Here is a 24022-nt window from a genome sequence, read left to right on the forward strand (position 1 = left end):
TTTTGTCGAAAAATTGTTTTTTCATTGTCTAGACAACGTTTGGAAGTGATAGAAGGGCAAACTGGATCTACCCAGAAGTAGAATTTGAATAAGGGATGTTTAATAATAAAAGTGAACAATGCACTAGTAAGACCTCACTTAGAATACTATGTACAAATTGAATTACTACATAACATGAGATTACTGCCGATCGGGAATCGGTCCAGAGACGAGAGAACAGGTACAAGCCCAGGCTCAAAATGTCATACTTGTTTGGGACGATGTGAAAGGACTGAATCTTCTTACCTTGAACAAACACTATAAGGAGATCCCATTTGAGTATTTTAAATACTCATTGGCTTTAAACAAAGTCGTACTCAACCAAGAATCGTACCAGAGGACACTAAATGCAATTAAAATCGCGAGCAGGGTACAGTCAGCCAGGTCACTGTACTGTATATTGGCGAAGCGAATATTCTGGCTTCCTTCAAGAAATGGTTGTGAATCAGCTCCTTGGATTAGCAGTTTAACAAACTGGGGTGAATAGACTCCTTTTGTTCTTTGTAATTATTTTTTTTTAATTCGCAGTAAGCCCACCACAGAACTGCGATTACAAAACGAGGGCAAAATTTATCAGCGTCTCGGACTCATGATTTATGCGTTATTTTCTTACAGCCTAAATAAAAAAAAACTATCGTTTTTCTGTACGTGTGGTTCAACGCAAAGAAATGCGTTAATTAACGCCAACGAAAACTTTTAAAAAAACGGATGTTAGCGAGCTGTGACAAACGCAACAACGGGGAAACACGCAGTGGACCAAAACACACACCCCCGCGTACGGCGGAGAAGATGCGCAAAACACCTGTAGAAAATGTTTTGGCTAAAACTGTCCCAACCACCGCTCAGACCACATCAAAAACAAGAAACGCCCCTTCCACAGCAAGCAAAATTAAATTAAAACGGCGAATAAATGTCCCAGTCTAAGAATTATTTTTAAGTCTGCGAATTAACCATGAAATGTAATTTTCCAGGGAAGTAAGCAGCAGGTGTATTCGCCCAGGCTCCATGGACCGTATATGCGGTCTTGTGTTATTTAATACTACCCTGTCAATGCCATTATCTAACATTTCTTAATAACTTTTTATTTTATTTTATTTTTCCTGAGCCCGGGGTGTGTGTGTGTGCGCGCGTGTGTGTGCATGCATGTGCGTCGGGCGGTGGCAGGAGCCGGGGCTGCGCGCGGGGGGCCGTGGCGGCCGGTCCTGGGCCGTTGCCGTGACAGCGAGCGCGAGCCAGCCCCCGTCTCGGCCAATCCCGTCCCTGCTCTCGCCGCCCGTCGCCGCGCGCGCGCTGCCCCCTCTCTCCCCTCGCTCACTTCCCAGCTCCCCGGCGCCGTCCGCGCGCACTCCGCTGCGAGCACCGACCCGACCACCAGCCGACATGGTAAGGGCTCCGGCCGCTCACGGAACCGGGGGGTTTTTTAACTCCTTCCCTGCCCTGGCGTTACCCGGCCATCGGCGGGCGAGCCGGTTTGGGCTGAGGAGCGGTTAAAAGGCAGTGACAGGAGGAGGAGGGGGCGAGATGCGGGCTGGAAGGTGGGGGGGAACGGGAGCTTGGAAGTGGATCTAGTGGGGTCCGTGTTCCGGTACCGCAGGCCCCGAAGCCTCCGGGCGGCCATTTTAACCTAATTTTAGCCGCAGTGGCCGGCCGCTGCATGACGCTCACCGGTCCGTGGAGTGGACTGTGATTTCCTTGCCCGTGTGAGTGGAGCGGGGAAGCTCATTTCGTCTGTTTTGAACGGCGGCCGGGCGGGTGGGAAAGCGGAGGAGCCGGCGGCCGCGGGCCCTGCTCGCCGCTGTGCCAATGCGGCTTTTCCAATGGGATGGGAGAGCGGCTCGCTGTTGTCTCTCGGAATTTTTTTTTTTTTTTTACAGATATCGTGGGACACCCAGCCGCGTTTGACCGCTTTTTTGCCCGTGACGTTTAAACTACACTTCATTTTAAAGTCGCGTTTTTCAGTAAAGTTGGTGATGTAGGCGACAAACCTTCTTTAAGAGGCTGAAAATATATATATTTCCCCCCCCCCCCCACGTAAACGCCTGGCTTTGCTTCAGCTCAGTTATATTATAATCCCCTTTAACATGATCATAGAGATCGAGACCTGCGAGTTAGCCGCGTCAAACCGTCAACCTTTCTGAGACTGAGAAGCTCCCTGTCTGTGAAGTTACCGATGATCCAGGCTTGTACATTAAAAAGACACCACACCCGGTCAGGGTTCTCTCAAACTGCACACAGTGGGAGGACTCGTGAATTGTTAGCTGTTCAGCATTTTTCAACTGCTAAAATGAATGACAGTTTTTTTTTATCAGGTGCTGTAATGTTTTAGAACTTGGCTGGTGGATGAAGCCATTGGTTTCTATGAAGAAACACTGAGATCATGCTAACAACTAATACCTCCGTGGCTGTAGCCGAGAAATCAATAACGCAGATTTCAGAGAGAAACCCTTTTTTTTTTTAACAGGGAGCACCGTCTTCCATCCTCCTCCCTGCTTGTGAACTGACCCTTCCTCCCCTCCCTCCTCCCCACAGGCCTCCGGCGTCACAGTGAACGATGAAGTCATTAAGGTTTTCAACGACATGAAGGTCCGCAAGTCGTCGTCGTCCGAAGAAGTGAAAAAGAGGAAGAAGGCTGTGCTGTTCTGCCTCAGCGAGGACAAGAAGAAAATCATCGTGGAGGAAGGGAAGGAGATCTTGGTGGGAGACATCGGCGAGACAGTAGAGGACCCTTACGCTTCTTTTGTGAAGCTTCTACCTCTGAATGACTGTCGATATGGCCTGTACGACGCCACATACGAGACAAGAGAGTCCAAGAAGGAAGACCTGGTATTTATATTCTGGTAGGTTAAACACCTTTGTGAGCTGTGGGATACAAGACGTCTACGTGACAAATTAAGACGGTTCCACCCAGTTGTTCTTAAAAGTGACTAAAACTTTTGCCCTGTGACTCCTGCTTGGATCTTCAGCGTGTGAAAGACTACTGTTCTAGTATTGCCGTACTGTGTATTTGAATAGGATGTCTCTTAACACAGTAGTAGTATTATTTGTTGTTGTTTTGTTCAACAGGGCTCCAGAAAGTGCTCCTCTGAAAAGCAAGATGATCTATGCTAGCTCTAAAGATGCCATCAAAAAGAAATTCACAGGTTGGTAACTGTTTTCAAAAGCAGGTCTTTTCTGTCGCTGTGTGTGAACTTTTGAGGAGTTGCAGAGCACCTGGCAATTGGAAACTTGCTACAGTAGGAATCGATGGGCTGGTTTGGAAACTGTTTTAAGCAGAGTCCCATGTCCTTTCATTGGATTGAGTGCACCTTTGTTTAAAACGTTACAGTGATTTCAAGCATTTTGTGGTGTGCTTTGAATAAATCGTGCTGTAAAAGAAACGGGTGATCTGATTTCATTGTCATAACAGCAGTTTCAACTGGTCATGTTTTGCTTCCTGCGGGTCTTAACCTAATTTGTCGTGGTTTTCCACTAAGAACAGCTTCAATAGCATGGCCACAACCTTCTGTTCCTACCCTTACTGTTATGTTCCTCTACGTTCCTACAAAATAAAATGCAAGATTCTGTGATAGCTGCTTTTACCTTTCCATATAAACACATTGTATACATTGTAATATTAAACACACGATAGCAATATAATTCTTCCAGGTATGCAATAGAATTTAAAGTGCTGTGGGAAAAAAAAGCTTACCATAGGGTCCAGCCCTGTGAACTGACATAACGGTAGTCCTTTGTGTTCTTTCTCTTTCAGGTATTAAACACGAATGGCAAGTTAACGGTTTAGATGACATTCAGGACCGCTCTACCTTGGCAGACAAGTTAGGAGGGAGCGTGGTAGTTTCGCTCGAAGGGAGACCCTTGTAAACTGACAGTCAAGTGCCATCTGGATCCAAGAAGCTTCCAGTACAGCAGCCCTGTTGATATCATTTGATCCTGTTGGGATAGTTTTAGTTTTTGGTTTTTATTTTTCCACACTGAAGGAGATCTCATTAACTTAAAACACCTACCAGCGATTGGCATTCGACTTCCCCGAGATCCTGGTAGGTCACACACGTAGAGCTTCAAGGAATGCTTTCACGCCATTTGTTCTGCCAGAAACCATCGCGAGAAGAAGGAACACCCACAAGTGGCGCTGCATGCATTCCTTGCGACAAGTACAGCAACAATTTCATGTTCACTATCGTACGACAAATCCAGTACGATTCCTGAATGCCTGACAGCTCTGTCCACTACCGAGGCACCAGCCAGTATTCGACACTACCGATTTGCACTTGGTTGAATTTCCATGAGGCATGTGATATAACTTCCCACCTTCAGTACCCTGGGGTTTCTGACATGGCAAAACCCGTTTCACACTATGCAGAAAAAAAGCACTTTTTTGTAATTGTTTTGTTTAGACACTTCGGAAAGGAATGCCAATTGAGTTTCTGTATTTATGTCACCTAGGAGTTAACGTACCTCGGCTTTCATTCCTGATCATGCATATTTAAAACAATGCTTTTCCGTTGCCTTCTTGCTTTCCTGAGAACGTACGCTGTCACTGATTTAAACAGAAGAGGGGGGAGTGGGGGTGGCAGGGAAACTACTGCGATTTCACAACCCAGAGAAATATATACATCCTCATTCAAGATGGCAATATCTGTACGAGCGGAGCCTTAAGTGGAATATTGTTTCTGAGATCAGTGAAGTTGCCACTTTGCAATAAAACCTTGTGGCTTATAAAGGAAAGCTGCCTTTTTCCATTTATTTGAGCAGCGTCTTCATCTGATTTTGAGTTTTAGTTTTCATCAGAGTTCATATTGGGGGGGGGGCATGATGAAGATCAATAGTGACGGGGAAAAAACTCCCCCTCCTGAAGTGAATTCTGTATGTTGACGGCACCTATAAATACAGAACAGGCGCTGGAACAGTCGGCGTTGTGAGCAAATTAAAATGGGTATGTTCGTCCGGGAAGCTTCTGTAACTCAGTAATGTTAGAATAGCCACCACATGTGTTAAGAGACAAGTATGTCAGGGCAGTTGGTCTACTGATAGTAAATGTGATGGACTAAGCTCTTTAAGTTGGATACTGTTAAAATGGAGTTGCATGCTTATAAACATCAAAGAATAGCATATCTATTTTGTTCAATTTCTGTGAAGTTGCCTATTGGTGATTTGCTTGTGGCATTCGTTTTAAACGTGTGAAAAGAAAGTGAAGGAAATAAGGAAAAATACATTTCACGGCATTGTAGTGCAAACACTTGGGCCTGTTTTATAGCAGGCTGGGGACTGATTGTTTGCTTTTCTTTTTGGTAATGATAACATTTTTATTACATAATACATTTATGCTGTCTAAACTTTGATAAAGGAAAAAAATTTGGAAGTGAATGGAATTCCTGTGGGATGTTTTGGGAGTATCAAAATATTCTTTAGTCTTATTTAAAATAATTGCCGAAATTTATAACCTGTTTTCATCTGTTTTTTTTATATATACAGCGACGTCTTCTAGAATGAGAGCCTTGTGCTTTCAAACACCTGGGCACTGTACATAGAAATACTTCTTACTGCAGAAGGTGTTAGCAGGCATGTCTTTTTAAGCGCTAGACCTGTGCTTTATTAATCCGACAACCCTGATGAGGGTGTGAGAGTTTCAATGAACTTCACAAGTTCTTCGCTCCGGTAGCAGGAGCGTTTCAATGAGACGAACACGTCTTTCATTAGAGCCTGAGTCTGGACAGGAGCCAGAGGCCGCTCTCCTTGTAGAGAATTTGAGCCGCACTCTGTGAGCAATCCTCTGGTAGCCAGTGCTATTTATGGCCAACACATGCTTTTGTATCTTGTCATCGTTGTCCACAAATGGCAAAACAGGACATGTCTTCAGACCTCTGCAAAAGGGAAGCCCCCACAGGCCAGCTGAGTACAGCTAATATAACAGATGCATTTCTCAATAAAAGACTATACGGAGGTGAGGGCTTTTGCTTATTTAATGTAGACGAAAAACAATGTGTTAACCTTCTTTTCCTTACATTATATTACTGCTCTAGGATTGTATATTAAATAGTTCAGATGTTTCAAGTGTCACTCCTGCAATCAGGAGAAACGTGGAGGAATTAAGCCTTGAATGTTTTTCGCTGTCTTTGCCAGGCCTATGGAACATGTTTGTTTGGTGATTGAAATACCTTGTTCCTATGATCCCTCCAGAGTTTAATTAGATTGTGTCCTCTCTTAACTCTTCACTGTCCTCTGTTAACTTGTTAACTCTATACCTTACAGAGCATATGATTCCAAACATCTTACAAGGATGTGAACCTAGGAAATCTCTTATTGGGGTCTATGCATTCTTCCTAGAAACACTACTTTTTGTTATGTTCTTACAACAGTAGAATTTATTAAAAGATAGGAGAGAAGTTACAAAAATACGGTTTAAAAAAATGGTCTAAAATTCTGCAAAAGTGGGAGAGAAAATTTAAATATGGCAACATTTTCTAAAGAAACTTTTCTGTTTGACATGGTGAAAGACTTAGAATCCATCCATAATTCATTGTGTTATGCCAGAACAGCTTTATTCTAAACATTGGAGTTAAATAGATATATAGAATTATCTAAACAAAATAGAATAGCATATCTGTGGACTTCTTGTGATAGCTATTCTTTGAGGACCTTTTCATTACTTGAATACTGAGCTTTGTGAAAACCTAAATATACAAAATTATCTATATACATGAGATTTCAGGGAATCACAATAATTTTTGTTCTAATAGAATCTGGCAAATTTTATGTCGGATCATTTTTATTTATTTGTAATCTTGACATTATGCATAATTATTCTTCTATCACTGCAGTTAACAAGATTGCAAATTTATGGAAGAGTACAAGTTTTCAGTTCTCAAAGCTGTACATTTAGGAAACTGCACAGATAATTAAATGAAAAGCAAACAAGATTGCTGTGTAGTTAATGATAAATAATAAATAGTGATAACCTAACCCAATGGTGTTGTGCATAGTGCTAAAGAAAGTAAGAAAGTAAATGAAAAAAATAATGAACACAGGATAAACTAGGGCAGCATTGACAGACGAAGCCTCTGAAAGTCTGAGATTTAGTTCTGGGTACAGTGAGCAAAGCCCCAGCCTCAGCTGAGCAGAGCTTATAGGAGGAAGTGTAAACGTGGAGGAGTTCAGAGCTGTATGAAGGATCCAGATTAATTAGATCCTTAAAAAGTCATTAACAAGATCGTAGAAAATGTGACTTTATAGACGACCAATGTAGTGATTTAAGTTTGATGTGCTGCCAGAAGTCTAGCTGCTGGGTTTTAGACATTTTGCTACTTACTCAAAAGAGTGTCAGGGAGGTCTCATAGTACAGAGCTGCATGATGCTGTAAATGCATGAATCAGGCACTTGGCATCAGACATGGGTAGATATTGCCTAACATGGGAAAAACAGATGTCTTAATCAAATTTTTCACATGGGGCTCGAACACCATGAGAGGATCGTGTGACTCCCAGATTCCTGCCTGTGTCTCAGGCCTGAATAGGGGGGCCAATCACTGTGACTGTGAAGCTCAATAAAGCTTCAATAAAAACATATTTCATTACAGAGAATTAAACACTTAAGTGTTGCTGAAAATGGGGGACCCTAGCAAACAATTTGATGACCAGCAGTATCCCTGTTTCCTCGTGCTTTCGCTGTTGATGAAAATGCCCCTGGGTGTTTCCATGCTGGCCTTCCAGTGAGTCAATCGGCATGTCACCCAGACCAGTCACACGCCAAGCACCCGACACCAGAATAAACAAGTTGTCCATTCAGCCCCAGCAGGTGCTGCGTCCAGGGGAGTGTCTCAGATCTGCAAAGAGACCCCAGCTTGCCGAGTGGAATGATGAAATCAAGCTTCTTTGTAAAGTTTCAGCACGTGTTTTTTCATGAAGCAGTCCAGTCCCAGTCCAGGTGGCTCAGTGCGCCTACACAAATAACCAGCACCTAACTGGGGAAAAGCTATCAAACTGGTCAAAATAAGACCATCATGAGCTCATTTAGGTTAAGACCTGAGTTGGCACAAAAACCTGTAGATGCATTGCCCCAGCTTTCAAGACTAATGCAGGGGATCTCCAGTCTCGGTCCTGGAGAGCTGTAATCCATCACCTTTTTTTGTGTGTCACTGTTATATTTTTACATCCTATTGCTGTGCAGTTGAGCAGGGAATTTGTTCAACTGATGAATCTGATCTTTGAGAGTTGGAGAGTACACAGATTTTTGTTTCAAATAATCACTAAATTATTAACAATCTTCTCCATTGCTCCCATTCAAATTGTGCTGAATTTTAAAAAAATCAGAGATTTAATGGTGACCTCAACCCCTGATGTAGTATTCAGTCAGAGACCCCTGATCTGGTATTATTTTTACATTCTACATTTTGGAGAAAATAGAATGTCATAAAGGAAACAACTCTCTCTGACATGAGTTTTAAGAATTCAAATAATGCATCATCCATCTAAATAAAATTATACCACAGATTTAACTATAATTGAAAAGCTGTCTACCAATCATATGTAAATCTGTGAATCTTTGCTTTTAAGTGATAGAGCTTGGAGGAAACCACTTACTTTAGCTGGAGCAGAAGGTTCTTAACAGCTAATGAACACAATTGAAAGCTATTAGCTGGATCCATTCAAGTCAGTCCTCCAAGGCTGTTTAACAAAGTAAGACAAGCTTTTTTTCAAGGCACAACTAAACACACCGTAGCCCTAAAAAAACGGACACTCCTTTAAATCCTTTAAACTCCTTTAAAAGTTAAGAAAAAAATGAGAGAGACTGGGGCTGGAGTAAACCATGCAACTAGGGTTTGGGCCAACCTCTTCCTGCATTGTACAATACAAAAATAACATTATCAATAAATAAGCAACCAGTCATTTCTGTTTTTCTTTCAGAAGAATGAACTACACCATTAACTCATTACTGTCCGTGTGCAGCCTGTTAGGGCCTAGATCTCTTTCCGCTTTAACACAGTGACCTACAAATCCATGCAAACCGGAGATATTTCATTGCAGTTCGCTTTAACAACCAGATGCTAATCCCTCGGCCCTTCATCTCTCACCGAGGGACTCAGTTCGGTACTGAGAAAGGCGCAGTTGAACGGAAAAATAAGTGTCTAATCGGTTTCTCTGGGCTCTGCGGTAAAACCAAATAGCTGCAGGCGCGATTGTATCAGCTGTCAGTAGCTTAGCAGAAATACACTCTATCGCGTTCCTCACTGAATTACCAAACGGACTTACTTGATACCCAAAATAGATAAAAGGTTTATTTATATAGCTTTGCTTTCTTTTTTAAGTCTTCTTATCCAATCTTCTCTGGACAGACACGACCTATTTATAGCTCTCTGTAAATGGCAAATGGTCGTCAACATTTTCTCCAATTTCTCTATTACAAGTTCATAAAATTATAATTAAAATGTCGAGACATTAAATCACTTATGACCCCTAAAAAATCTTCACAATCTTATTTTTTTTAATATCAGCGGAACACGTTATACAATGAAAACAGCGAAGCCATTTGAGAGTGTAACTTAGATCTCATATTGTTTCAGCTTGTTTCTGCCAGTTTATCCGAGTCCAGTTTCTTCAGATAAAGTCGTGTGATGTGTAAACATTTCAGACAGATGCTTTGGCTCACTGTTGAAATGTTTTTTCTCTTTCTCAGCCTATGAATTAGTTAATTGGTTAAAAGCTAAGTGGGAATTCTGGTCATCTAATTTCATGTTTTAAAAAAGTTTTTATTCAAACAAGGAGCAAGTCATCTGAACATTGCAAATCATGACAGGTGACTGATGTTCAATAATTCCACCATTTGCCATTTTTGATATGAACAGACTTTCACTGAACGATGGATACACCATATCCCAATCACATCAAATAAACGGCCATCATCATCATGTTCGCTTACACGCACGAATTGCGCAAATGCAATATTGCAATATCCCTTAAACAGGCAGATGTTTATTTTGATTCAGATACGTCTGCTCAATTGAAAGACGGGTATCCAATCTGTGCTGAAAAGGAAATGTGGGTAGTGCAGACTGGATGAAAGTGAAAATAATCACCTCCGTTATTTTATTGCCGAAGGGTAAATATGTATTGCAACACTACAGGGCGCCATATTTTACGTTCGCAGGCGCTGCGAGTTTCCTGCGCCTGATTTGCACCTCTGGTGCCACAGCCTGTGTGCGTGATTCACTGAAATGGAATAGATTACAAGAATCATATTTGTGCATTGAAATGTCCTATTTATTTCATGCTTTTTGTTTTGATAAAAAAGGAGCGTTTGCGCCACCTGCTGTTCGTTTTGCATATCACACAAAGTAAAGTAAAGTGGTAAAGTTTAGTTCATGGGTCACATTTTTGTTAAAGGAATGTTTTCTCACAATAAACGGACTTCCAGGATCTTTTAAAACAGCAAACATGTGTATCCAAAAAATAATCAGCTGTCAAGAGGCACATCCTTCCTTGTAATCATGTTGTTGTTTTTGGAAAAAAAAGAGCATTTATTGGATTGAACTTTATAAATCTTGTTTTATAAAATCAATCACCGATTAGTGCACACGTTTTTTTTTTTCATTTTTAAGAATTATTTTTAAACGTAAAGATTTTTTTTTGCAAACTAAAAGATTACAAAAACACAAAGAAAATGAGTGTGGACAAGGCCTTTCCTGAAGTGGAAAGAGTCAGTAACTTCAAATTCCTTGGCGTCCGTATCACCGAGGACCTCACATGGTCTCTCAACGCCACCTGTCTGATCAAGAAAGCGCAACAGCGCCTGTACTTCCTAAGACGGTTGACGAAGGCTAAGATATCTCCCCAGATCCAAACTAACTTTTACAGATGCACTACAGAAAGCACACTGACAGGCTGCATCACAGTGTGGTATGGCAACTGCAGTATTGCTGACTGCAGAGCCCTACAGCGGGTGGTGAAAACTGCCCAGTCCATCACTGGGGTTGCCCTCCCATCCATCCAGGACATTTATGACAGACGGTGCCTGAGGACAGCTCTAAGCATCATCAAAGACCCCACACACCCCAGCTACAGACTGTTTGACCCCCTACCATCTGGAAAACGGTACCGGAGCATTCGGGCCCGTACTACCAGACTCAGAGACAGTTTTTACCCCCGCACTGTCAAACTATTAAACTCCCAGCCTCTCTCACCTACGATCTGTCTGCTTACAGTGCCTTCTCTCTTTTTCAAAACTCAAACACACATTGGAATCTACCTCTACCTCACGTCTAGACGTTCACCCAACATAATTTTCACCTTTAATTCTGTTGATGTATGATTTTGCACAACTGTTGCCGTTTTGCACAATACCTGTTACCTGTTGCTGTTTTGTTTTGCACATTGCATTTCACTCATAGCCAGCAGCCATATCACCCTGCAACTCACAGCTGGCAGCCCACTGAAGCTCAGCAGGTGTGAGCCTGGCCAGTACCTGGATGGGAGACCTCCTGGGAAAAACTAAGGTTGCTGCTGGAAGAGGTGTTACTGGGGCCAGCAGGGGGCGCTCACCCTGCGGTCCATGTGAGTCCTAATGCCCCAGTATAGTGACGAGGACACTGTGCAGTAAACAGGCGCCGTCCTTCGGATGAGACGTAAAACCGAGGTCCTGACTCTCTGTGGTCATTAAAAATCCCAAGGCGTTTCTCTAAAAGAGTAGGGGTGTAACCCCGGCGTCCTGGACAAATTTCCCATTGGCCCTTACCAATCATGGCCTCCTAATAATCCCCATCTCTGAACTTCATCACTCTGCTCTCCTCCCACTGAGAGCTGGTGTGTGAGGAGAGTACCGGCACATCATCTAGGTGGGGCTGCACACTGGTGGTGGTGGAGGGGATCCCCATTACCTGTAAAGAGTGTCCAAAATTTAATTTTAATTGAATAATAATTAATTTGATTAGATTATTATTATTACAGAACACATGAATGAGGGGTGATTCTGAAATTTAGGAATTGGCGCAGCTTTTTAAAAACTAAAACCATACAGCTTTTTAAGAGCTGAAGGAAATTTTTAAACATTCAGAAATAAATAAAAAAAATCCATAATAGACAGGAGACCCCACTCCCCCCAAGACTAGGACTGGAGTTGACAGCAGTATACGTTACACTGTAATAACGCTTCTCGTTAAAAAAAAACCGTGAATCAAAGATTAACTCTAGATTTCAGGTTTAGGGAACTACAGCATCAAGATGAATCCAGTTTTTTTAAAAAACAAACAAACAAACAAACAAACAAACAAACAAACAAACAAACAAGGCTGAGCATTTTCAGAAAAAGGCTGTTTCTAAAATACACCAGGTCACGTTTACAAGTGCGTCGTGGCTGTGGAAGACGATTCACCCCCGACAGGGTCGTCGTTCATCGGCTCATCGGCTCAGGCATGATCTTCCCGGGGCCGGGGTGCAGCTCACTGGCCCCGCCGCCTGCGATTTGCAGAGCCCCCCTCAGCTGCCCCATGGAGCCTTTTTGTGCCATATGGGCACTCGGAGCGGGTCAGGCCCCCCCCTCCCGCAAAAGAAGTGAAGTTCAACAGGAGCCCCGCTCCCTCCCCCGCCCCCCAGCGGCCGCTCCGTGCCCACCGCGCCGGCTCCTCCTCCTCCTGCCTCCCTGCGCCGCACGTCAGCGCTCCGCCACAACTCCGCTTGCAGTCGCAGCCATGATGGTAGGTGTTTCTCCAGCCCTTCGCCTGGCTTACCTTCATCTATTTCTTTAAAAAAAAAAAAAATCGCACGCACTCTCTCAGTTGGAAAAAAAAAAGGTGCTCAAGTGACTAGCCGTGCTAATGTGCGTCCTGTGGTCTCCTGATTTTCTTGTCTTTGTAGCAGGAAGGGTTAGACGACGGTCCCGATTTCCTTTCCGAAGAGGACAGGGGAGTAAGTTTGTTTTTTTCCCACCCCTCCTCCTCCTCCTCCTCCTCCTCATGCTGCATCTTACTTTTTAGAAATAATGAGACTTGCGCCTTAATTAATTCTCTTCCACGTCAATGAGGAGAATGCATGTGTTTTTCCGTTCTGCTGATGCGCTTCAAGTTTTTAGCTACTGCTTGACCAACAACCACTCTGACTTCCTATTAGCTAATGTGTATTATTGTAGATTTTGCGCCGGTGGAGTCTTTGAGTACATATTTCCCCAACATGTTTGATGTAGTGTAAGCTGTTTACATAGGTATATTAATGTAATGGGGTTATTTTCCCGTGATTACATCAAAGTATATGTATTGAGGCCCTGTAGGTAATGCTCGTTATTGCCAACAGGCTGCATTATCCAGTGGGAGCTGAATGTTTTTCCTTTTCTTTGGATTGAAGAATAGCCGAAGCAAAGAATGTGATAGTGGGCACCAGTGCCACTGGTCACTGTGCATGGGCCCTGGATGTGGCTGTCAAAAGTCAAAAATCTGTACTGCAGGCTTGGTCAGCAAATGCATGAGGCAGTGCTGTGATGGGCCAGATACTTGTGTGCAAGCTTTGATTTGCTTAGTGTGTAGTTTCGATACTGCTGCTGAATTTAAAAAAAAAAGACGTGGTCATGGGCCATTTGAGAACAAGTATTGTCGTTCAGGTGAAGGTAACTCTTTCCAAAGGATGAGAAGGACACCCAGCGCTCCACTCACGGGCAGTGGGTTTCCTTGTCTTGCTTTCAGTATAGCTGTTGCTCACGATGTGCTAACGAGGAGAGACTTAATGGGAGAAAAAAAAATAGCCCCGATGTTCAATAATTTAAATACCACGCCTTTCTGTTCTGTGTTTTCAGACGTGATTGTCACTTGTCAGCCAGTTACAGAAAACCAGAAGCTGCATGTTTAATAGTGTGCCTACAGTCGTTGGACGAAATTTTCATTAACAATTAACTGACTCTTCCTGTTCTCTCCCGTGAGAGGCCCCCGATTCAGTTTCTGCCTGTAAACCCCTCTTTATCAAACAAAACTTTCAAGAATTGCCTGCTGGAAGCATTCGCGGTATTAATCAATGATAGCTTTCAGAAAAAAATGCAGAAGAGGATGAATTCTATAGTTCAGCAAACAGCTTTTCCGTTTGTGCTCATCAGGATAAATGAAACAGTTACATTATCTTTTGCTTCCTCTTTATAATTTCTGAAAGCCGGTGATGGGTTCAGACACTGGGAAAGCCCCTTGTAAGACAGAAAATAAGTGTCTTCACAGTTGGACTCCTTAATGCATCACGTAATTCTCTGAGGATTTGTGTGTTTTCAGAAAGGTACGTACGTAGGCTGTAGATTGTTCTATGCAGGGGCTGATCTGAAGCTGCAAGTGCACTCCACCGAAGGACTGTGTGATCTTGCACCCTGAGCACCGTCCCTTAGATACATTTTACAGTTCTCTTCATTGTGGTCAAAATGTAAGTGTATCTCGTATGTGAATGTTAGCTTGCAAAAACCCCTTTATCACTGACAGGCTGTTAAAAGATTCAGCAAAGTGGAAAATATCTCTCTCCTGAATGCTATTTTAAAAATTACTTTTGCCTTCTGTCTTATCTAGGTTGCTTCTACACCATTAAAAAGCTGTCAGATGATTTTTGCAAACGTGTGTGTGTGTACTGTGGTTCTGTTCACTATATTGCAAGTTAGTTGTTTATAATGCTGGTGTTTTTCCTACAGCCCAGAGCAGTAAATGTGGATCTTCAAACTGATGCAACACTTCAGGTAGACATCTCGGATGCTCTCAGTGAGAGGGACAAAGTAAAATTTACCGTTCACACAAAGGTACGTCCTGTTTTCTTTTATATTGAATCAATAATGAATTTCAAACTGTAGGTTATTTAAAATTGACCCCTATGGTCAAGTACTGTCTTTTGGCCTAATAATAGCTGTTGAAGTCCTTCATTAAAATCCAGTGAGGATTTTCACTCTGAAGGAGGATCTCCGTGGAGCTTTATAGCACCAGAAAATGAGTGCATAATCAGTGCAGTGAACATTTGTTCATAGGCATCAACTGACATTTATCATCTTAAACACAGTTTTCCAGATCACTGCCTTGTTTGCATGTTCATGTCCGTTCATAAACCCAGTTAAAAGTGAGTGCAAGCTCTCTTCCCAGGTTTTGACCTTGATGTGATATTGTATTGACTCCAGACTGGGGATTATGCTGATCTTGGTCTTTCAGAGTTCTTTGCCAAACTTCAAACAGAATGAGTTCTCAGTGGTTCGGCAACATGAGGAGTTCATCTGGCTTCACGACTCTTTTGTTGAGAACGAAGAATATGCCGGTTACATTGTGAGTACACAAAAACTAGTATTTTTCATAAGAATTCTAGTGAATTTATACTCTCCACTCCCTTATAGTTTCATTTCCTTTTTGCACTGATGGCATGCAGAACATAATAAAGCTTACAAATGAGAGGAGGCCATTCAACCCCTCTGGCCCATGAGGACGTTGGTAGTTAATTGAACCCTTTGCATACAGAAGAGCCTCCTGTTCTTGGTTTTAAGGGCACTTTCATGTAGTTTCCACTTGTACGCCCTGTTCTGTGTCTCACTGTGGACTGAAGTCCACTGGGTTGAGTGTGTCAGTGCCTTTGACCGATTTTTAAACACGTGTTGGGTTGCCTTGAAGTCTGCTCTGTTCCATTCCTTCAGCCTGTCATGTTGTGAAGCAAACATGTTAGTCTTTCAGCACTGTATCAGCGTGTAGGTTAAAACCTGAAATAGATGAGTTAATTGTGACATGAATAATACATGTGTTAACGGCCGTAACTAACACACTGTGGTAGCTACGCATTATCTGGTCAATTGAATTGTCAGATGTATTTCATGGGGTTTTATTCATGTTTATAGATTATTTTTTTCACAACAATGTGGTGTTTGAAAGCAGCAGTAACGCAGAACAGCAGCACATGTAAACAATTGTAGTCTGTGCCTTTGAGGACAGTACTTCTTGTGCTTTCCATCAGAAATGGTATGTTTGCCCTCTGCGTTTTTAAAATCAGACTCCAAAAGAAAGGGGAAAACTCTGCTTTGTTGTATTTTTAGAATTTAAATATTTTAATTATTCAGCTAAATATTTCGTCTTCCAAACCTCAGATCATCTGTCATAGAAAATACACATGCAGAGAACATTTCCTTTTCAGGGTCCTTGCGTTCAACAGTTTGGATACTATATTCAAAACACTTTGGCCTCTCAATTCCCTTTGTTTTTTTTATGGGAATTTCAAAATAAATCCTTTGGTGCTCAATGCAGATTCCATCATTCAATTCAGTTCACGTGATTTTTTTGATGCATGGAAAATTAATAAACTACAGCGTAGTTTTAAATATTTCATTATCAAAAGTGGTTACATTTGCATAAACCTGGCACTTTCTGCGGCACAACCGCGGGACTGAAGTGCCCCATGTGGAATTATTCGGCTGAAATGGAAGGGCACTTGACATTCTATGGATGATGTATGCTTTTTGCTAGGTATTTACATGGCAGCAATATGTTGAGCGTTACGTGAGTCTGTTGGATGCAACCCAGGCTACACTCACGGCTAAGTCTTCAACAGCTTGAGTCATGTCTGTGCCGTGAGGAGGGGGGCTGCTGTCACATGATTGATTGGCTTGGTTGATTATGAGAAAGCCAAGTGTTTCTGTGCTGAAGAAAGAGCCAGTGCAATGTTGTATGCATTTTCTGAGTATTGTTTGAGCTCAATGAAACAAAGGTGAGAGGCGGCCGACACGAAAGCAGTTCACTCTCTGTCGAGCTTCTGAGCAGAAGAAAGTTTTGATGTGTAGAATGTGTTTCTTTGGCTCTCAGCAAGGCTCCTAGTGTAGCGGATTAAGAATGATCTACATCATGCTCACATTGTCCTTTCACAGACTGTATCAGTTGAGGTACAGTCTCGTTTTGGAGCGACCGGGTGACTGTGAAGTCACCGAGCAAGCTAAGGTTCTTACTTTGTTTAACCACTACAAAACTCAATTCAATTTTGATTTATTTTTAGTTTTTTTTTTTCCCATTTCTGTGCAGTGTTAACGGCTGTTGTGGGGAAAAAAGGCAGTACTGGTGTCATTTGATAGAACTGGGAGCAAAGCTATTTTCGATTGTGTTTGTGAAGTTCTGACAGATTTTCTTTTGAGAATCATTGACGTGTGGGTATTCTGTTCTGTCATTCAAGTGTGACTGCCATGATTGATTAGTGTGGTGTGGTGTCTGGGGCAGTAATGTTAAATGTTCAACATGGATTCTGTTTCCACTGATCATGGAAACACTGAACCCCCCATGTTAAGTGGGTGATGCATGTGATGGCTCAATATAAACCATTTATGCTCCCAGATCCCCCCTGCTCCTCCCAGGCCAGACTTTGATGCATCAAGAGAGAAACTGCAGAAACTGGGGGAAGGAGAAGGATCCATGACTAAGGAGGAGTTCACTAAAATGAAACAAGAACTAGAAGCGTGAGTATATGAATCTCATTTCTAAATCTCTTCCTCTGCCTTGCCTTGTGTTAAAGCTGTTGGGATCGTTTAATGTGACACTGCAGGTTTGGCACAGTCTTGCACAGTGCAAAGCAAGAACTCTGAGTGTTTTCATGGACGTTTTAATGACATGTAGACTCGATCAGCCATTGGCTGATCATCTGGTGTGGCTACTGCCAGTGGCTCCTGCACTGTCCCGCTGGGAATGATCTGGCACTGCAGGATTGGCTTGAAGGCACAGGAGAGCCTTGGTCTGAAGGTGCTCATCAGTGTGTCAACAAAGCACGAGAATGCCCTCGCTCACTTCCACAGCTAACAGATCCCTGCCCACCTTACCACACTTCTGCCGCCCTGCTGGCTGGCATATGCAACAGCTGGCATAATGCACACAACAGTGCATAGATATTGCTGAGCCGCAGAAGAGACAATTTCATCTCCCCGTCTACGTGTTATTCCTAAGCATGCTGCTCTTTGTCTGCTCATGCAGACAGCTAGCTAACGTTATTCTGGAAATGCCAGGTTAGTTCTTCCTGGAATGTCTCGGGCTGCAGGCAGTGTAGTCTGGAGACAGCTCTGCAGATGAATCAGATAGGTGACCCTCTGCTTTCCTGGACACAGAGCTGATTCTTCACTATGAGTTCAGATTGTTGAAGCAGAAAATGTATTTTTGTGGGTAACTTAACTCGGACTCAGGCTGCCTTCAGTAATTGATAATAGTACCCAATTGGTCTTCATTACTTATTTAAAATTGTGTGTTTTTGATTGACTAGACAGATTCTTAATTTGCTCATTTGGGCAACATTCAAATATTGGAACATCAGCACCTGGTTTTTCTAAGAAATCCGTGACTTAACTCTGCATTTTGTATTTCCAAAGAACAATACGACTGAGTCAAGAAACCTGTCTGCTCTCTAGTTAAAATCTAAATATCATGGAATATACTTGCTTTTTCACCTAAGGCTTCTGAGATTTTTTTTGTTGGACAAATAATGACAAAGTAAAATTTGTGTTAAGTCACATGAGGACATGGTGAGGAATAGATGAAGGTCATATATGTTTTACTGTGTAAAACCATGGCATCATGGAGGCTGTACTTGCTTTTTCACATGGATGTAAGGGGTTGAGGCTGATCCCTTGTCTTTTCTCATGAACCAGCTGGGTGAGATCTTGGACCAATACTATCTGCCAAACAGGCCAGCAGGGCTGCAGGGCGTCCTCTCATTGGTGACCTCTGTGTTCTTCTCTTGTGTTATTTCTTGCAGAGAATATCTGGCCATTTTCAAGAAAACGGTTGCAATGCACGAGGTCTTCCTGTGCCGTGTTGCTGCTCACCCTGTCTTAAGGAAGGACCTGAACTTTCATGTGTTTTTAGAGTATAACCAGGATGTAAGTTCACAAGCCCACTTCGCATTCACTTCTCTGAATTTATTTTGAGAAGAGCTGTCATAAGAGCTGTTACACATTATACTGATCGTTGGTTTTGACCTTGAGATGAACATGTGCTTCACAATGTATGTCATTGTGCCCGTGAGGTGGCTTTTATCTTTCATTGCTGGGATTACAGCCCTATCTACTCAGTGTGCTTTTCTTTTTTGTGCAGATAAGCTTGCTTTATGGTTTGAATTGGTTTGAATCTTGTAGAGTTAGTTGTAGATTTTTGATGGCGACAAACATACCAGCGTTGTGCATCCCAGGCTTTGAAAGATACAGGCTGGTGACTGGTATCCAGAAAAAGGCTGAGAATTGGTAGCTTTTTCTTGAGCTCGTAGGGTGAAATTGAGTTCTTAAACTGTCTGGTCACACCTGGGTTCCGCTGGTGGTAAATGAATATACCAGGAGTGTACAGCACATATGTTTCTTCTTGAACAACTCGCCGGTTAGCCTTTGAACTTGATTAGGGTTTGTTGCTGAGCAACATGTCTCCCAAACTGTCAGTAGTTAACAGTTCTTGTGAATCTGTTAAGTAAGGCAATTGACTTCAAAGAAAGAGAAGAGGGTTGTCTTCTTGAGTTTTGTTGACTAAATTCTTTACCTGTCTTATTTGTTGTCTGGTGCATCACACTGTTACACTCGGCCTTCTCTCTTTTCTCATCTGCAGCTAAGTGTTCGAGGCAAGAACAAGAAAGAGAAACTTGAAGATTTCTTCAAGAACGTGGTGAAGTCTGCGGACGGAGTCATCGTGTCGGGGGTAAAGGTGAGGAGAGGTCGCGCGTTCAACAGCTTCGTGTTGTTGCTCTTCTGGGTCTGGTGGGGCAGACATGCACAGTCCACAGCAATCCAAGGCAAAAGACGTAGGAAGTAACAAATGGATAAATGGATCTCCTTTGCCAGGCGGTCTGATAACGTACCCTTTCTTTTTGGTATAAAACGTTCCGTGGTGCGTGATGGTATCAGTAAATTATATCAGGCGAGAGAAAGGAAAATATTTGGTTGTGAAATTCTGTAAGAACCTGAGAGCTTCGTTTTTATCAGGTTTTGCTTTTTGCACTGTAGGATGTAGATGATTTCTTTGAACACGAGAAGACTTTCCTTTTAGAGTATCACAACCGCGTGAAGGATGCCTCCGCCAAGTCCGACAGAATGATCAGATCTCATAAAAGTAAGTTGTCTCCTGCGTTTCCTTACGTGCTTTTGAAGTAAGAGAGAGATGTGCTGCGGAGGACTCTGAACCAGGTCTTTAAAGAATGCATGGGCAAATGATCCACTGATGTAATCTGTAATGGCACCACCTGCCTAGTTAAATCTAAATCACTCTTCATTCTCAATTAATTGTCTTGAAATGGTAACTGAACTTTTTTATCCTGTTTTATAATATATAGTATCATGTTTTTCCACAAAGACTTACATATCGGTAATGAGCTTTGTATTTTACTTTGACTTTTTAAATTGTTTTGCTGACATATGGAAATGGGTAAGTTACAGTTTAAATCTTTGCAGTTTGCAGTTTTACACAAAGGGTTGTGGGAGCCTGGAACAAGCTACCTAGCCATTCTGTTGAAGGCAATACCCCGGCTTCTTTCACGAAACAAGTGGCTAAGATTGTCAAACCGATTAGCTGTTATCTAGCCTGTTTGGTAGTGAGGAAGAATGGTCTCATTTCATTTGAAACTGCTCTTCTTGTAATAAAGGCATCTGATTTCTTCATATTTTGTCCTCTGACTGTCCTAATACTGTTCTGCTGTGGTTTGAGTTTGTCAGAAAAGGTGCATCAATATAAAGAGGTTAAGTCTGTATTTGTTTTTCATATGGTTTTTACACAGTTTTTTGTAACAGTTTTGTGACATTTGTCACAAGACATGCTGTGGTATATAAACAAGCAAGATCTATGTGGTTTCCACAGGTAACATGATACTATATATGTATGTAGACTCCTGTATTAGTCATTACAGAGCCCATTCTAGTCTCAGAAGGTAACTATGTAAAAACAGAACACTTAAGCTATGTGTTAAGTTTCATTGACATCAGCCTAAGGAACAGTAAGAAGGTTGTCTGGACCCTGAAGCATTTTCTAATTCCTAGTTTAGTAGCTGTTCCTTCATTATGGATCCAATTTCAAGGATGCTTCATCTTCTTTCTTTGTTAGGTGCTGCAGATGATGTCAACAGGATTGCCTCTACGCTGTATACCCTAGGAACTCAAGACTCAACAGATGTATGCAAGTATGTGCCTACAAGTGTCACGGGGAATATTGTTTTTACTGAAGACAGTCAGGACGCATGTCACTTGAAACCTGGAGTTTAGCTACAGAACCCCTCATGGTCAGCTCCTGGATGTGTTGATCGGGCATTGTGCTTTTTGAAAGCAGATTCTGTTTAACACAATCTGCATTTCACTTCCTGCGCAGGCCATGGGAATGTGTGAGTGAGCAAGCATGTGGTTTAACATATGAAAGGCAATCTAAAAAATATGAGATAGCTGTTGTGTTATATATTTTAAAAGTTGCAAGCATTGCCACATATATTCAAATTGATGGCATTGTCAGCAGCAGATGCAAAAACACTACACAAGTACTTTTCTGCATTTACAGTGTAGTGCTTTTTTGTCTTGGTGGTTTTGGTTACACCTGTGAATTCGCAGATGCATGAAAAACAGTACGTCAAAGAAGGATAGACAAATTAAGTCACATCATTTTAAAATAAAGGAAATAAAAAGCAGAACCGTATGCAAAATGCATTTATTTAAATTTTGTGGCTTGAATATATGCGAATGTCTTTTACATAGTTGGATGTATTTTCAAAGTGTACTCTGAACTGTCTCATAACATTTTTACTTTCTCTTCTTCTTTGTGTCTATTTGCAGATTCTTCTTGAAAGTTTCAGAATTATTTGAAAAAACGCGGGTAAATATTTTCAGTAATATCTTTCATTTTCTGTACTGTACAGCATACCTATTAGAATGTATTTTGTGAACATTTCTCAGGCAATAGTACATAGTTTTAATTTTGTGAGTACATTCCAAGTCCTTATTTAATGTCTTTGGAATGGAAGCAGGAGTTCTAAACTACGGAAGTAGACAGCGGGCAACTGATTGAGGGTTAGAGTTTGTGCCATCTTTTCACAGTATGCTAAAAAATGCTATTGCATACATATTAAGACAATGGTTTCTGCTTATTAAGTTGTTCTGAACTGGATCCAGTTTACCTGTTGTGCTTGGTGAGCCAATTTATTTTCTGTGTGCTGTGTTCAGTTTTGTTTTTAACTTATTGCTTTTGTGAATATTTTTGAATCACCTGCAGAAAATAGAAGCACGAGTGGCTGCAGACGAGGATCTTAAGCTGGCTGACTTGCTAAAGTATTACCTTAGGGAATCACAAGCTGCAAAGGTGAGTAACTCTTGGGTATGGGTATTAAAATTGGCTTGCGGTCCGTACAGTGTGCAGCTACTCAGTTGTGCTATATCTAATACTTTCAGTGCATTCACAGCTGTGTTCTCTTCATACAGGATCTCCTTTACAGAAGAGGGAGGGCACTCGTTGATTATGAGAATGCTAACAAGGCACTGGACAAAGCTAGGGCTAAAAACAAAGATGTCCTTCAAGCAGAAACGAGCCAGCAGGTTTGCTGTCAGAAGTTTGAAAAGATTTCAGAATCTGCAAAACAAGGTAGATCTTTCTTCTTTTCAACCCCTCCCTAAAACATTCTTCCACCAAATGTCTTCCGCCGGCATTACTGATTCTCTAGCGAAGGATTGTGCTGTTGGGTGGGAACTGTGAACTTAGTACTCTGATTGAGGAGTATGCAAACCAAATGTTGCTCTTAGATTTAATCAATTTTCTCTCTCCTTGCCTTATTCTATTAAAGGAGAAAAGTCCTTTTTATAGCTTGCAGCTGTGTTTAAGCTTTAATGACCATTTGAAATGTTCAGTGTGCTCAAAGCCAGTTTTCAGTCTGCTCAGAAGCGTTTTGTGTTTTTGTTTTGCAGAGCTTATAGACTTTAAAACAAGACGGGTAGCTGCTTTCAGGAAGAACCTTGTGGAACTGGCGGAACTGGAGTTGAAGCATGCTAAGGTTATATATTCTTTTTCCGTAAATGTGAGGTCTGAAACAGTTGTGAGCAGTAAGGCTATAAACTCTTCCTTTCCTTTCAGGGCAATCTACAGCTGCTGCAGAGCTGCCTAAGTGTGTTAAAAGGAGACACATAAGCTGTGACTGGCCTGCACGCTGAAAAGGGCTTCACCTGTCGTGTCTCGTCTTGATTCTGAAGATGAAGGAGGGTGTTCCTACATCTCTCATCTGCAGAATGCACATATTTGAGAAGCTGAGATACCTTGTTCCCTCTTAATTGCAAAAAAAAAGAGGAATTCAGCTGTGGATTAAATACCTGATGTCAAAAAGTTCACACAGCACAAGTATATCTTTATTTAATCACTTAGAATTTTCATTGTTAACAATCAAATATTGTTTTGTGGAATTCACAATATAAATATCACACTTCATTTATGTCAGACATTGCTTAGTGATAAAGAGGCAAATATAGTTTCAGTAATCTTTTATTGTGATGCTGCTCAGTACATTGTTCCAGGTGAGCTGATTGTTACTCTTATTAAAGTGTATTGTCACTAAAAACGCCTTGTATATGTTGTATTAGTTTTTACTATAATTTCTAATGAACATCTTATTTTGATTTATTCTCAGTTTTTATTTTTTAATATGAAATGGTAATTTCTTAAATTTGGGGGTACAACTTCTTCTGTAATGTCTTTTTATTTTCAAAATAAGCAAATGCTTCAGTATGTTTGCCTTAAAATATAGACTAATCCTAATGAGTATTGTAAAAATAAAATGCTAACTTAGTGATTTTTAAGTGCACTGTATGAATGTTTTTCACAGTCTGTGACCAAAGCTTCCATTGACTTAAATGGAGGAATGCTGATTTGATTATTAATAATAATAAACTACAATTTACTGTGAAATAACACTGTAAAGGATTTTTGTCAAAACAAGAAAGCAGTTTGTTTGGAAAGTAATATCGTTTGCCTCTTTCACAGTTTTGTGCAGTAAAATATGCTGAAGTTTTACTTGATCAATCTCATCAAAATGTGGAATTCTTTTGC

The 24022-nt window shown here is 41.5% G+C and overlaps 2 protein-coding genes across 3 annotated transcripts; both read left to right on the forward strand.

Moving 5' to 3' along the window:
• Positions 1 to 1182: 1182 nt before the first annotated feature.
• Positions 1183 to 4764, forward strand: cfl2 (cofilin 2 (muscle)). The gene is made up of 4 exons (XM_088647347.1): positions 1183 to 1422; positions 2569 to 2876; positions 3103 to 3179; positions 3788 to 4764. Exons 1-4 carry the CDS (start codon positions 1183 to 1185, stop codon positions 3898 to 3900), a joined length of 738 nt encoding a protein of 245 aa, XP_088503473.1. The 3' UTR covers positions 3901 to 4764.
• Positions 4765 to 12623: 7859 nt separating this feature from the next.
• On the forward strand, positions 12624 to 23884 carry snx6 (sorting nexin 6). 2 transcript variants are annotated; one of them, XM_088647610.1, is made up of 14 exons: positions 12624 to 12721; positions 12882 to 12932; positions 14674 to 14778; positions 15179 to 15289; positions 17327 to 17448; positions 18732 to 18855; positions 19568 to 19663; positions 19963 to 20068; positions 21053 to 21128; positions 21769 to 21808; positions 22205 to 22291; positions 22411 to 22570; positions 22891 to 22976; positions 23057 to 23884. In XM_088647610.1, exons 1-14 carry the CDS (start codon positions 12716 to 12718, stop codon positions 23108 to 23110), a joined length of 1224 nt encoding a protein of 407 aa, XP_088503736.1. In that variant the 5' UTR covers positions 12624 to 12715; the 3' UTR covers positions 23111 to 23884. The 2 variants fall into 2 exon arrangements, with proteins under 2 accessions (XP_088503736.1, XP_088503737.1); XM_088647611.1 differs by lacking the exon at positions 12882 to 12932 and having other exon boundaries at positions 12684 to 12721.
• Positions 23885 to 24022: the final 138 nt, after the last annotated feature.

This window comes from Lepisosteus platostomus, chromosome 10 (assembly GCF_059453375.1).
Source record: "Lepisosteus platostomus isolate fLepPlt1 chromosome 10, fLepPlt1.hap1, whole genome shotgun sequence".
Taxonomy (NCBI): Eukaryota; Metazoa; Chordata; class Actinopteri; order Semionotiformes; family Lepisosteidae; genus Lepisosteus; species Lepisosteus platostomus.